The sequence below is a fragment of the Mobula hypostoma genome (genome assembly GCF_963921235.1).
Source record: "Mobula hypostoma chromosome X1 unlocalized genomic scaffold, sMobHyp1.1 SUPER_X1_unloc_1, whole genome shotgun sequence".
NCBI classification, from domain to species: Eukaryota; Metazoa; Chordata; class Chondrichthyes; order Myliobatiformes; family Myliobatidae; genus Mobula; species Mobula hypostoma.
The window spans coordinates 482,591-497,500 of NW_026948165.1; the positions used below are offsets into that span (position 1 = coordinate 482,591).

Sequence of the window (14,910 nt, forward strand, 5' to 3'; positions counted from 1 at the left end):
ACAGAGTGAATCTCCCTCCACACCGTCCCATCACACACTGCCAAGGTCAGACACAGAGTGAATCTCCCTCCACACCGTCCCATCAGACACTCCCGGTGTCAGACACAGAGTGAATCTCCCTCCACACTGTCCCATCACACACTGCCGGGGTCAGAAACAGAGTGAATCTCCCTCCACACCGTCCCATCACAGACTCCCAGGGTCAGACACAGAGTGAATCACCCTCCACACTGTCCCATCACACACTCACGGGGTCAGACACAGAGTGAATCTCCCTCCACACTGTCCCATCACACACTCCCAGGGTCAGACACAGAGCGAATCTCCCTCCACACCATCCCATCACACACTCCCAGGGTCAGACACAGAGTGAATCTCCCTCCACACTGTCCCATCACACACTCCCAGGGTCAGACACAGAGTGAATCTCCCTCCACACTGTCCCATCACACACTCCCAGGGTCAGACACAGAGTGAATCTTCCTCCACACTGTCCCATCACACACTGCCAGGGTCAGAAACAGAGTGAATCTCCTTCCACACTGTCCCATCACACATTGCCGGGGTCAGAAACAGAGTGAATCTCCCTCCACACCGTCCCATCACACACTTCCAGGGTCAGACACAGAGTGAATCTCCCTCCACACTGTCCCATCACACACTGCCGGGGTCAGACACAGAGTGAATCTCCCTCCACACCGTCCCATCACACACTCACAGGGTCAGACACAGAGTGAATCTCCCTCCACACTGTCCCATCACACACTCCCAGGGTCAGACACAGAGTGAATCTCCCTCCACAAGATCCCATCACATACTCCCGGGGTCAGACACAGAGTGAATCTCCCTCCACACCGTCCCATCAGACACTCCCGGTGTCAGACACAGAGTGAATCTCCCTCCACACTGTCCCATCACACACTCCCAGGGTCAGACACAGAGTAAAGCTCCCTCTACACCATCCCATCACACACTCCTGGGGTCAGAAACAGAGTGAATCTCCCTCCACACCGTCCCATGACACACTGCCGGGGTCAAACACAGAGTGAATCTCCCTCCACACCGTCCCATCACACACTGCCGGGGTCAGACACAGAGTGAATCTCCCTCCCCACCGTCCCATCACACACTCCCGGGGTCAGACACAGAGTGAATCTCCCTCCACACTGTCCCATCACCCACTCCCAGGGTCAGAGACAGAGTGAATCTCCCTCCACACCATCCCATCACACACTCCCAGGGTCACGCACAGAGTGAATCTCCATCCACACTGTCCCATCACACACTCCCAGGGTCAGACACGGAGTGAAACTCCCTCCACACTGTCCCATCACCCACTCCCAGGGTCAGATAGAGTGAATCTCCCTCCACACTGTCCCATCACACACTCCCAGGGTCAGACACAGAGTGAATCTCCCTCCACACTGTCCCATCACACACTCCCAGGGTCAGACACAGAGTGAATCTCCCTCCACACTGTCCCATCACACACTCCCAGGGTCAGACACAGAGTGAATCTTCCTCCACACTGTCCCATCACACACTGCCAGGGTCAGAAACAGAGTGAATCTCCCTCCACACTGTCCCATCTCACATTGCCGGGGTCAGAAACAGAATGAATCTCCCTCCACACCGTCCCATCACACACTTCCAGGGTCAGACACAGAGTGAATCTCCCTCCACACTGTCCCATCACACACTGCCGGGGTCAGACACAGAGTGAATCTCCCTTCACACCGTCCCATCACACACTCACAGGGTCAGACACAGAGTGAATCTCCCTCCACACTGTCCCATCATACACTCCCAGGGTCAGACACAGAGTGAATCTCCCTCCACACCATCCCATCACATACTCCCGGGGTCAGACACAGAGTGAATCTCCCTCCACACCGTCCCATCAGACACTCCCGGTGTCAGACACAGAGTGAATCTCCCTCCACACTGTCCCATCACACACTGCCGGGGTCAGACACAGAGTGAATCTCCCTCCACACTGTCCCATCACACACTCCCAGGGTCAGACACAGAGTAAAGCTCCCTCTACACCATCCCATCACACACTCCTGGGGTCAGAAACAGAGTGAATCTCCCTCCACACCGTCCCATCACACACTGCCGGGGTCAAACACAGAGTGAATCTCCCTCCACACCGTCCCATCACACACTGCCGGGGTCAGACACAGAGTGAATCTCCCTCCACACCGTCCCATCACACACTCCCGGGGTCAGACACAGAGTGAATCTCCCTCCACACTGTCCCATCACCCACTCCCAGGGTCAGAGACAGAGTGAATCTCCCTCCACACCATCCCATCACACACTCCCAGGGTCACGCACAGAGTGAATCTCCATCCACACTGTCCCATCACACACTCCCAGGGTCAGACACGGAGTGAAACTCCCTCCACACTGTCCCATCACCCACTCCCAGGGTCAGATAGAGTGAATCTCCCTCCACACTGTCCCATCACACACTCCCAGGGTCAGACACAGAGTGAATCTCCCTCCACACTGTCCCATCACACACTCCCAGGGTCAGACACAGAGTAAAGCTCCCTCTACACCATCCCATCACACACTCCTGGGGTCAGAAACAGAGTGAATCTTCCTCCACACCGTCCCATCACACACTCCCAGGGTCAGACACGGAGTGAAACTCTCTCCACACTGTCCCATCACCCACTCCCAGGGTCAGACAGAGTGAATCTCCCTCCACACTGTCCCATCACACACTCCCAGGGTCAGACACAGAGTGAATCTCCCTCCACACTGTCTCATCAGACACTCCTGGGGTCAGACACAGAGTGAATCTCCCTCCACACTGACCCATCACACGCTCCCAGGGTCACACACTGAGTGAATCTCCCTCCACACCGTCCCATCACACACTCACAGGGTCAGACACAGAGTGAATCTCCCTCCACACTGTCCCATCACACACTCCCAGGGTCAGACACAGAGTGAATCTCCCTCCACACCATCCCATCACATACTCCCGGGGTCAGACACAGAGTGAATCTCCCTCCACACCGTCCCATCAGACACTCCCGGTGTCAGACACAGAGTGAATCTCCCTCCACACTGTCCCATCACACACTCCCAGGGTCAGACACAGAGTAAAGCTCCCTCTACACCATCCCATCACACACTCCTGGGGTCAGAAACAGAGTGAATCTCCCTCCACACCGTCCCATCACACACTGCCGGGGTCAAACACAGAGTGAATCTCCCTCCACACCGTCCCATCACACACTGCCGGGGTCAGACACAGAGTGAATCTCCCTCCACACCGTCCCATCACACACTCCCGGGGTCAGACACAGAGTGAATCTCCCTCCACACTGTCCCATCACCCACTCCCAGGGTCAGAGACAGAGTGAATCTCCCTCCACACCATCCCATCACACACTCCCAGGGTCACGCACAGAGTGAATCTCCATCCACACTGTCCCATCACACACTCCCAGGGTCAGACACGGAGTGAAACTCCCTCCACACTGTCCCATCACCCACTCCCAGGGTCAGATAGAGTGAATCTCCCTCCACACTGTCCCATCACACACTCCCAGGGTCAGACACAGAGTGAATCTCCCTCCACACTGTCCCATCACACACTCCCAGGGTCAGACACAGAGTGAATCTCCCTCCACACTGTCCCATCACACACTCCCAGGGTCAGACACAGAGTGAATCTTCCTCCACACTGTCCCATCACACACTGCCAGGGTCAGAAACAGAGTGAATCTCCCTCCACACTGTCCCATCTCACATTGCCGGGGTCAGAAACAGAATGAATCTCCCTCCACACCGTCCCATCACACACTTCCAGGGTCAGACACAGAGTGAATCTCCCTCCACACTGTCCCATCACACACTGCCGGGGTCAGACACAGAGTGAATCTCCCTCCACACCGTCCCATCACACACTCACAGGGTCAGACACAGAGTGAATCTCCCTCCACACTGTCCCATCATACACTCCCAGGGTCAGACACAGAGTGAATCTCCCTCCACACCATCCCATCACATACTCCCGGGGTCAGACACAGAGTGAATCTCCCTCCACACCGTCCCATCAGACACTCCCGGTGTCAGACACAGAGTGAATCTCCCTCCACACTGTCCCATCACACACTGCCGGGGTCAGACACAGAGTGAATCTCCCTCCACACTGTCCCATCACACACTCCCAGGGTCAGACACAGAGTAAAGCTCCCTCTACACCATCCCATCACACACTCCTGGGGTCAGAAACAGAGTGAATCTCCCTCCACACCGTCCCATCACACACTGCCGGGGTCAAACACAGAGTGAATCTCCCTCCACACCGTCCCATCACACACTCCCGGGGTCAGACACAGAGTGAATCTCCCTCCACACTGTCCCATCACCCACTCCCAGGGTCAGAGACAGAGTGAATCTCCCTCCACACCATCCCATCACACACTCCCAGGGTCACGCACAGAGTGAATCTCCATCCACACTGTCCCATCACACACTCCCAGGGTCAGACACGGAGTGAAACTCCCTCCACACTGTCCCATCACCCACTCCCAGGGTCAGATAGAGTGAATCTCCCTCCACACTGTCCCATCACACACTCCCAGGGTCAGACACAGAGTGAATCTCCCTCCACACTGTCCCATCACACACTCCCAGGGTCAGACACAGAGTAAAGCTCCCTCTACACCATCCCATCACACACTCCTGGGGTCAGAAACAGAGTGAATCTCCCTCCACATCGTCCCATCACACACTCCCAGGGTCAGACACGGAGTGAAACTCTCTCCACACTGTCCCATCACCCACTCCCAGGGTCAGACAGAGTGAATCTCCCTCCACACTGTCCCATCACACACTCCCAGGGTCAGACACAGAGTGAATCTCCCTCCACACTGACCCATCACACGCTCCCAGGGTCAGACACAGAGTGAACCTCCCTCCACACTGTCCCACCACACGCTCCCAGGGTCACACACTGAGTGAATCTCCCTCCACACCGTCCCATCACACACTTCCGGGGTCAGACACATAGTGAATCTCCCTCCACACCATCCCATCACACACTCCCAGGGCCAGACACAGAGTAAAGCTCCCTCTACACCATCCCATCACACACTCCTGGGGTCAGACACAGAGTGAATCTCCCTCCACACTGACCCATCACACACTCCCAGGGTCAGACACAGAGTGAATCTCCCTCCACACTGTCTCATCAGACACTCCTGGGGTCAGACACAGAGTGAATCTCCCTCCACACTGACCCATCACACGCTCCCAGGGTCAGACACAGAGTGAACCTCCCTCCACACTGTCCCACCACACGCTCCCAGGGTCACACACTGAGTGAATCTCCCTCCACACCGTCCCATCACACACTTCCGGGGTAAGACACATAGTGAATCTCCCTCCACACCATCCCATCACACACTCCCAGGGTCAGACACAGAGTGAATCTCCCTCCACACTGACCCATCACACACTCCCAGTATCAGACACAGAGTGAATCTCCCTCCACACCATCCCATCACACACTCCCAGGGTCAGACACAGAATGAATCTCCCTCCACACTGTCCCATCACACACTCCTGGGGTCAGACACAGAGTGAACCTCCCTCCAGACTGACGCATCACACAATCCTGGGGTCAGATACAGTGAAGCTCCCTGCACTCAGTCCCATCACATAGTCATCACTCACGGTGTGCGGAGAGCGGCAGTGAGGACAGCCTCTTGCCCGTGGAGTGTGAGGAGGGAAAGTGCCTCGTTCAGTTCCTCCTCTTCATCTTCCTCCCGATCCCCTGCAGCTTCCTGGGTCCTCGCTGGGGTCTGTGTGAACTGGTAGAAGTGGTTGTCCCGGTCCTGGAATCTCTCCCTCGATTTTACTGCAGGATGGGAGGGTGCAGGTTTGGATCAGCAACCAAAATGGGAAGGCTTTGAGGGACAGAGCGGTCATGAGGGTGGAGCACTGTGCTCTTGGAGGGGTGGTGAGGAGGAAAGGGTGGCAAAGAGTGAGCATCACACTGCATGAGGTGCGGTAATTGGTAATTTTACTGACGTCACACAGCACAGAGACGGGTCCTTTGGTCCTACCATTTCATGCTGACCAAGATTCCCAGCTAAGCCAATCCCAACTGGCTACATTTGGCCCACATCCCTCTAAATGTTTTCTATCCATTTGCCAAGTGGCTTCTAAGCATTGTCTGGCAGTTCATTCCATATACGGACCACCCTCTGTGTGAAAGGTTGCACCTCAGGTTTCTACTATATCTCTTCCCTCTCACTTTAAACCTGTGCCCTTTGGTTTCAGAGTCCCCTTCCCAGGGGGGAGGGGGGGGGCGGGTGTGTGAGAAGAAAGATTATGACCTTATCTGCACCCCTCATAGTTTTATAAACCTCTATCACCCTCCAAGCCTATCCAGCCTCTCCTTATAACTCAAGCTCTCCAGTCCCGGCAACTTTTCCACACCCTCTCCAGCTTAATCCCATCCTTTCTGTAGATCAGTGGTCCCCAACCACCGGGCCGCGGACTGGTACTGGGCCGCAAAGCATGTACAATATGAGTCAGCTGCACCTTTCCTCATTCTCTGTCACGCACTGTTGAACTTGAACATAGGGTTGACAACTGTCCTGTATTAGCCGGGACATCCCATATGTTGGGCTAAATTGGTTTGTCCCATACGGGACCGCCTTTGTCCCGTATTTCCCCCGCTAAGGTAGAGCATTCCTATGAAACCTTTCATGCTGAGATGGGTTGAAACGAAGAAGCAATTACCATTAATTTATATGGGAAAAATTTATGAGCGTTCCCAGACCCAAAAAATAACCTAACAAATCATATCAAATAACACATAAAACCGAAAATAAATAACACTAACATATAGTAAAAGCAGGAATGATATGATAAATACACAGCCTATATAAAGTAGAAATAATGTACATACAGTGTAGTCGGGAAGATGAAGGCAAAACAGATTCATGGGGAAAAAATCAGCACGTACGTGCATGCGCACACAGGTGCCCACGCAAGGCTTCATGGTTATGGTAGTCTTTCCTGGGGTAAAGTGTCCTGGGATTTGACTGCTACTTTTGTCCCTTATTTGGGAGTGAGAGAGTTGGCAACCCTAACTGTAAAAGACATGTTGAGGTGAGTTTAACCCTACTTGTACAACCACCCCCCCCAGTCGGCTGGTCTGCAAGAATATTGTCAATATTAAACCGGTGCACGGTGCAAAAAAGGTTGGGGACCCCTACGATAGATGGCCGACCAGACCAGGACATAATAGTCCAGTGTGGTGTCAGCATTATGCTGTACAGTGGTGACATGACGTCCTAACTCCTATACTCAAGGTGGTGAGGAACAGAGGGGCGTTGGGAAGGAAAGTAAAGTATGGGGGACACAGACTATAAGAATAGGGAGGCCACATTCCCACTTTACAGATCTTGGGTCAGAGCACAGCTGGAACACTGTGCACAGTTCTGGTCGCCACACCACAGGGAGAATGTGACAAAGCCAGAGAGGCTGCAGAGGAGATTCACCAGGACCTTGCCTGGGATGGAGTGTACTGGTCACGGGGTGAGACTGGGTCTGTTTCCCCTGGAGTGAAGTAGCCTGTGGCCCCTGATAGTATTACAGAATGAAGGCTGACAGGGCCGTTAAGAACACACATGCAACATGTCTGCCTTTATCAGTTGAGACACTGAGTTCAAGAGTCAGCAAGTTATGTTGCAGCTTTTTAAAACTGTTCGGGCCGCATCTGGCCCAAATTAGATACAGTTCTGGTCGTCCCATTACAGGAAGGGTGTGTGGGCTTTGGAGAGGGTGCAGAAAAGGTTCACCAGGATGCTGCCTGGATTAGAGGGCGTGAGTTATAAGGGGAGGGTGGACAAACTTGGGTTGTTTTCTGTGGAGCGACGGAGACTGATAGAGGAGACCGGAGTCACATGGTTGTGCTGAGGGAGGGGTGGTGAGGAGGGAGTGTCACACTGTGGGAGGGGCGGTGAGGAGGGAGCGTCACGCTGAGGGGGGGCGGTGAGGAGGGAGTGTCACGCTGTGGGAGGGGCGGTGAGGAGGGAGTGTCACGCTGAGGGAGGGGTGGTGAGGAGGGAGTGTCACGCTGTAGGAGGGGCACTAAGGGGGGAGCGTCACGCTATTGGAGGGGCGGTGAGGAGGGAGTGTCGCGCTGTGGGAGGGGCGGTGAGGAGGGAGTGTCACGCTGAGGGAGGGGTGGTGAGGAGGGAGTGTCGCGCTGTGGGAGGGGCGGTGAGGAGGGAGTATCGCGCTGTGGAAGGGGCGGTGAGGAGGGAGTGTCGCGCTGTGGGAGGGGCGGTGGAGGGAGTGTCACGCTGAGGGAGGAGCAGTGAGGAGGGAGTGTCGCGCTGTGGGAGGGGCGGTGAAGAGGGAGTGTCACGCTGTGGGAGGGGCGGTGAGGAGGGAATGTCACGCTGTGGGAGGGGCGGTGAGGAGGGAGCGTCACGCTGTGGGAGGGGCGGTGAGGAGGGAGCACTGCGCTGTGGAAGAAGATGATGAGATGATGACATAATGTAAAGCTCACCGGACTGCAGCAACCCTTCCTCCATGAGCAGTTGCCACACACCAGCTGCCTGGGTCCTGCAGTGCACCAGGGGGTTGTTCTGTAGTAAACTGTCGACCATCTCCCGTCCCGAACAACACTGTCTGCTGGTGAGAGACAGGAACATCAGTCGCTACATATCCCTCTTTCTGAAGAAGAAGGAATCTGATAGGAGAAGACAGTGGACCCATGGGAGCAGGAGCAACAGAGAGAGGTGATGGCCAGTTGAGAAGAAGATATGGGGTGAGATGAGAGTCAGAATGGGGAAAGGGAAAAGAGAGAAGTTGGAGGAGGACAAATTACTGGAAGTTAGAGAAATTGGTGTTGATGCTGTCAGATTGGAGACTAACCAGACGGAATATGAGGTGTTGCTCCTCCACTGCATTTGGCCTCATTGTGGCAGTAGAGGAGGCCATAGATGTTAAAATGGAAATAGGAAGTCAAACTGAAATAGTGGCCACTGGGAAACCCAGCGTGTTGTGGCAGGCAGAGCAAAGGTGCTAGACAAAGCTACGTCTGATTTCACCAATGTAGAGGAGTCTGCCAGGAAGCTCCAGATACAGTAGGTACCCTGACGGACTCGCAGGTGTAGTGTCAACTTATCTGAAAAGACTATTTGGGGTGAAGGAGGAGGTGAACGGGCAGGGGTAGCACTTGTCTCATAATATGCAGGAAGTGCTAGGTGGGAGATTAGTAGAGAGGAACAAGTGGAGCAGGGAGTCACGTAAAAAATTACACGTGCGTTGTTATATGACCTCCTTTAAAAACTAGATACAGTATGTTTGCTACATCTTAGTAGCCAGCTGAAAGCATTGGGGAGTGAAAGGAAGCACAAACTAAAGCAGTCAAAATATAAATAGATGGAAAACCTCATCAAAGCCTTTGGATATGTATCTTTGCTCATAAACTGAAGCGCGTTACATGAAATAGGATTGCATTTTAGAGCCCTGTCAATGCCTCATGATAAAAGGTGGAAAACTGTTCAAATATTAACAGTGTTATTAGCAAGAGACTAACAAATTTAGTTTTAGCATTAAATCCCACTTTCATAATACACAAAGAACTAATCAGGTCAGTCAACATTTTTTCAAAATTTACACAAACATTAAATCAAACATTTTGTTGAACTTAAATGGTGGCGACAAAAGTCTATTTCTTTCAGCGTATCCATTAAGATAATGGGCTTGTGTTAATGTATTGAGAGATATTGGGGAGCTTTGTACAAGAATTTAAATCAAATAAAATGCTTTAAAAAATTGCCCTATTAAAAATACTTAATCTGTGCAGGAATTAGAAAATAAGTACTGGGACAAAAGTATCTTTAAAATCTGTACTCCTTGTGCTAAAAATGTGCCCGGGCACCCAAGATCTGGAACTCTCCCAGGGCTCTCTATTGTTTATCTTCACTTCACTTTCTCTGTAACTGTGACACTTTATTCTGCATTCTGTTATTGTTTTACCTTGTTCTACCTCAATACACTGTGTAATGATTGGATCTGTATGAACAGTGTGTAAAACAAGCTTTTCATTTACATGACAATAATAAGCCAATTCCAAACCTTCAGCTGCCCAGGTCCCTGAGCTCTGGAACTCCCTTCCTACACCTCTCCATCCCGACTGATCTCCCCAACACAACCTCCCACTCAGTGTCACTCTCCCCACTCTGACTCCACCTCCCTCTGTTTCCTCCGTCCCTAATTTACCCTCATCGAGCCCCCGGGGGTGGGGGGGGGGGTGTAGATAGTTCCAAACATTCATCTTACTCTCCTCTCTGGTGTAGGAACTCTGTCCCCTCATTCTCAGACTGGAACGCATGGTTGTAAAAAGAAACTTTTTCCCTGTCCCTCTCCCCTCCAATGAGATCTCCTCTCATTCTCCCGAACCCCAGAGAGTTCAGGACCCAGTCTGCTTGATCTCTCCCCACAGGGCAACCTCCTCTGTCCCAGGGATGGGTCTGGTGGAATCTCTATCGCACTCTCTCTGTGACTCCTCCCCACCTCTCCCAGAGACTCTTCACCCCTTCAACCTCTGAGCCCTCCCCTGCCACTCCTGATCCCCTCACCCTCAACCCCTCCCTGACTGACCCAATCCCTCGCCATCCACCTGCACTCACCCTGATCCCTGAAGCCCCATCGACTCTGCCCGCTCTACAACCCCAGCCCCTCCCCACATCCCACACAAACCCCACCTACCGCAGGGATCTGAGGTGCAGTCTCCGGTCGCGCATCAGCTCTGGGTTCGCTGACAGGAGATGGGCTTGGAGCAGGAGACCAGCCTGGGTCACCTTCCCCCTCACGTCCTGTGGGGAGAGGGGAAAAGAGAGATGAAACACCATCCCCATTCCTGCGGATATCCAGGACATCCTCCCAATCCGGGGCATATCCGGGACAACCTCCCCATTCCCGGGTGCTTCTGGGAGTCCACTCCCATTCCTGGGGGCACGTGCACACTGCTCCCCTTCCCAGTTAAGCCTCAGCTCCCCATCCTCCTACCTTCCAGACAAGCAGGGAGTTGTTCCCGATTCCTGACCCCACACACTCACCTCCTGCATCGATCCATGGTCTTGTGGCAGGGGATGCTCTAGGAATGGACTCTGGAAGAGGAGAGGGAGGTGGTTACTTGGTTTGTGTGTGAGAGGGGACAGGGGGAGAGAGGGGTGAGAGAGAGAGAGAAGTTGAATGAGGGGGAGAGAGGGGGCAGAGGAAAGAGGAGGGGGAGTGAGAGGGGGCAGAGGGGTGGAGAGAGGGGGAGAGAAAAGGAGGAGGGGGATGGTTTTTCCCTCAGCACTGACTCATCTCAGACTCTGGGAGTTTGGTGATCTTCAGACTCTACATATTCCCTCTTCTCCCCCATCCCCCACTGCTGTGTACGTTATCAGACATTCCATCGGGGGGAGTGGGAGAATGACTGCCTTTTCTCCGTTCTCCAATCAACCATTCCCGCCCCAGAAACCTGACCTTCCTGTGAGTCCCAGCCTCCAGGCAAGGTTGTACCATTTGTGATTTGTGGCTGATACCAATAACCTTCTCGACGTCACTGACAAAACCGGTCTGGGAGCTGCGTCAGGCACACACACAGGCACACACACACACACACACACACACACACACACACACACACGCATAAACACAGATGTAAACTTATAAACACTGACTCAGACACACAACACACTCACACACTCCTGTGACTAGTTGGGTGTCCCAGGGGTCAGTATTGGGAATCTGGATATGAATGTACATGGCAGGAATAGCAAGTTTGCTGATTGACGATACCAAATGAGGGGTTTTGTTGATAGTGAAACAGGTTACAATGTGGTCTTGATCATTTCGGGAGATGGGCTGAAGAATGGCAAAAGGACTTCAACTTGGCTAAGTGTGAGATGATGGATTTTGGACATTCAGACATAGACAGTAAATGGCAGGGCACTGACGAGTGTTGTGGAACAGAGGGACTTTGGAGTACAAATACACAGCTCACTGAAAGTGGCCGTGGAAGTAGACAGAGAGGTGAAGAAGGTGTTTTAGCATGCTGGCCTTCATCAGTCAAGGCATTGAGTTTAGGAATATGGACGTCAGGTTGTAGTCGTGTAAGTAGTTGGTGAGGCCACACTTGGAGTGTTGGGAACAGTCTGGTCATCCTATTTTAGGAAAGGCATTTAGGGTGCAGAACAGATGTACTGGACCCGAGTTATCGGGAGAGGTTGACCGGGCTAGATCTTTATTCCTTGGAGTGCAGGAAAATGAGAGATGAACTCAGAGGTGTTTATAAAGGTTGAGGGGCATGAATAAAGTGGATGGTCATTGCCTTTTCCTCAGGATTGGGGAATCCAAAGCTAGAGAGCACAAATACAAAATAAGAGGGGAGATTTAAGAGAGAGAGAGGGAGAGAGAGATGGAAACGGAGAGGGAGAGGGAAAAAAGCTGGAGGGTATGATGCTTTCCAAGGTGACTTGCCTACCCTCACCCAGTGATTACAACCTGAGATGTCTGAAGAATCCAGAGGAACAACATCCTCATCAGTTCCCAGTGACAGAGGCACTGAGCCAAACCTTAATCAAAACCATCTGGTGAATAAACAGGAGATCCTCTGGTGAAAACTGGCTCATGCATGTCTCAGTATAATACAATACACTGGCCAACAATAGCCTTGATACAGACACACACATTGGTCTCATCAAGTCCAGACAGGTACTAGTCTACAAAGATAATCTCTCAAGACACTAGCTCAGTCTTATGGTATTATGCGGGAGTTCAGAGACATTTGCATGCATCAAAGTTCAAATTTCAAAGAAAATTTATCATATCACCATATACACCCTGAGATTCTCTTTCTTGCGGGCATTCTCAACAAATCCACAGTAGAAAAACAACAACAATAAATTCAATGAAAGACTGCACCAATGTGCAAAATAAAACAAGCCGTGCAATAACAAACAAAAATAAGCAATAAGCATCGAGAACGTGAAATGAAGAGTCCTTGAACACAAGTCCATAAGTTGTGGAAACATTTCAATAATCGGGTAAGTGAAGTTGAATGAAGTTATGACAGAAAGATTAGAATGCAAAGAGGCAGATCAGGACTCTGCATACACTCCCGGTGTCAGACACAGAGTGAATCTCCCTCCACACTGTCCCATCACACACTCCCGGTGTCAGACACAGAGTGAATCTCCCTCCACACTGTCCCATCAAACACTCCCAGGATCAGACACAGAGTGAATCTCCCTCCACACCGTCCCATCACACACTCCCAGGGTCAGACACAGAGTGAATCTCCCTCCACACCGTCCTATCACACACTCCCGGGTCAGACGCAGAGTGAATCTCCCTCCACACTGTCCCATCACACACTCCCGGTGTCAGACACAGAGTGAATCTCCCTCCACACCGTCCTATCACACACTCCCGGGTCAGACACAGAGTGAATCTCCCTCCACACTGTCCCATCACACACTCCCGGTGTCAGACACAGAGTGAATCTCCCTCCACACTGTCCCATCAAACACTCCCAGGATCAGACACAGAGTGAATCTCCCTCCACACCGTCCTATCACACACTCCCGGTGTCAGACACAGAGTGAATCTCCCTCCACACCGTCCCATCACACACTCCCAGGGTCAGACACAGAGTGAATCTCCCTCCACACCGTCCTATCACACACTCCCGGGTCAGACACAGAGTGAATCTCCCTCCACACTGTCCCATCACACACTCCCGGTGTCAGACACAGAGTGAATCTCCCTCCACACCGTCCTATCACACACTCCCGGGTCAGACACAGAGTGAATCTCCCTCCACACTGTCCCATCACACACTCCCGGGGTCAGACACAGAGTGAATCTCCCTCCACACCATCCCATTACACACTCCCAGCATCAATACTTCATGAGCACAGCCCCCTACCACATTGTTCATTAAAGATTCCCACCACCTGGGGCATGCCAGCACAAATCGTTGAAGTACAGAAGGCTGAAGTCCAACACCTCCTGGTGCAGGAACAGTTACTTTTCTTCAACCATTCGGTTCTTGAACCAACTGGCACAACCCTAATCACCACCTCAGTACAGCAACACTGTGACCAGCTTACACAACACTGGACTTTGTTTGTGCTCGAATTGTGTTCATTCTGGTAAAATTATGCAGATTTTAAAGTGCTTTTCTTGTGAATGTTGTTTCTGATACTCTGTGCCTGTGATGCTGCTGTAAGTTTTTCATTGCACCTGTGCACACTGCGACTTGTACAGGTGACAATAATCTCAACTGCTGCCCCTGTCTGAGTACTTGAAGGGTTGTTCAGATCGCGTATGGTGTGTGGCCTTCATTAGTTGGGGATTGAGTTCAAGAGCCACGATGTTGCAGCTCCATAAAACCGTAGTTAGATCACACTTGGAATATTGTATTCAGTTCTGGTCACCACATTACAGGAAGGATGTGGAAACTCTCGAGAGGGTACAGAGGAGACTTACAAGGATGCTGGATTAGAGAGCATGACTTGTGAGGAAAGGTTGAGCGAGTTATGGCTTTTCTCTTTGGAGCAAATGAGGATGAGAGGTGATGTGATAGAGATGCACAAGGTGATAAGAGGCATAGATAGAGTGGATAGCCTGAGACTTTATCCCAGGGTAGAAATGGCTGATATGAGGGGGGGGGGCAGAATTTTAAAGCGATTGGAGGAAAGTTTAAGGGGGATTTCAGAGGTACTCCAAATACTCCAAATGCAGTCCGACCAATGCCTTAAAAAGCCTCAGCATTACATCCTTGTTTTTATATTCTAGTCTTCTGGAAATGAATGCTAACATTGCATTTGCTTTCCTTACCATTGCCTTCACCTGCAA

The 14,910-nt window shown here is 51.9% G+C and overlaps 1 protein-coding gene across 6 annotated transcripts in view; it reads right to left on the reverse strand.

Moving 5' to 3' along the window:
* LOC134341378 (rap guanine nucleotide exchange factor 3-like) overlaps positions 1 to 14,910 on the reverse strand; it is a 94,013-nt gene that overhangs the window by 70,166 nt on the left and 8,937 nt on the right. For 4 of the 6 annotated variants that reach the window (XM_063039238.1, XM_063039235.1, XM_063039236.1 and 1 more), the window contains exons 2-5: positions 11,118 to 11,168; positions 10,768 to 10,874; positions 8,558 to 8,682; positions 5,704 to 5,887 (exon numbers count right to left, since the gene is read on the reverse strand). In XM_063039238.1, coding sequence (XP_062895308.1) covers positions 5,704 to 5,887; positions 8,558 to 8,682; positions 10,768 to 10,874; positions 11,118 to 11,168 — 467 coding nt within the window. The remainder of the gene's footprint in view (positions 1 to 5,703; positions 5,888 to 8,557; positions 8,683 to 10,767; positions 10,875 to 11,117; positions 11,169 to 14,910) is intronic. The other 2 variants (XM_063039239.1, XM_063039234.1) reach the window with 1 other exon arrangement.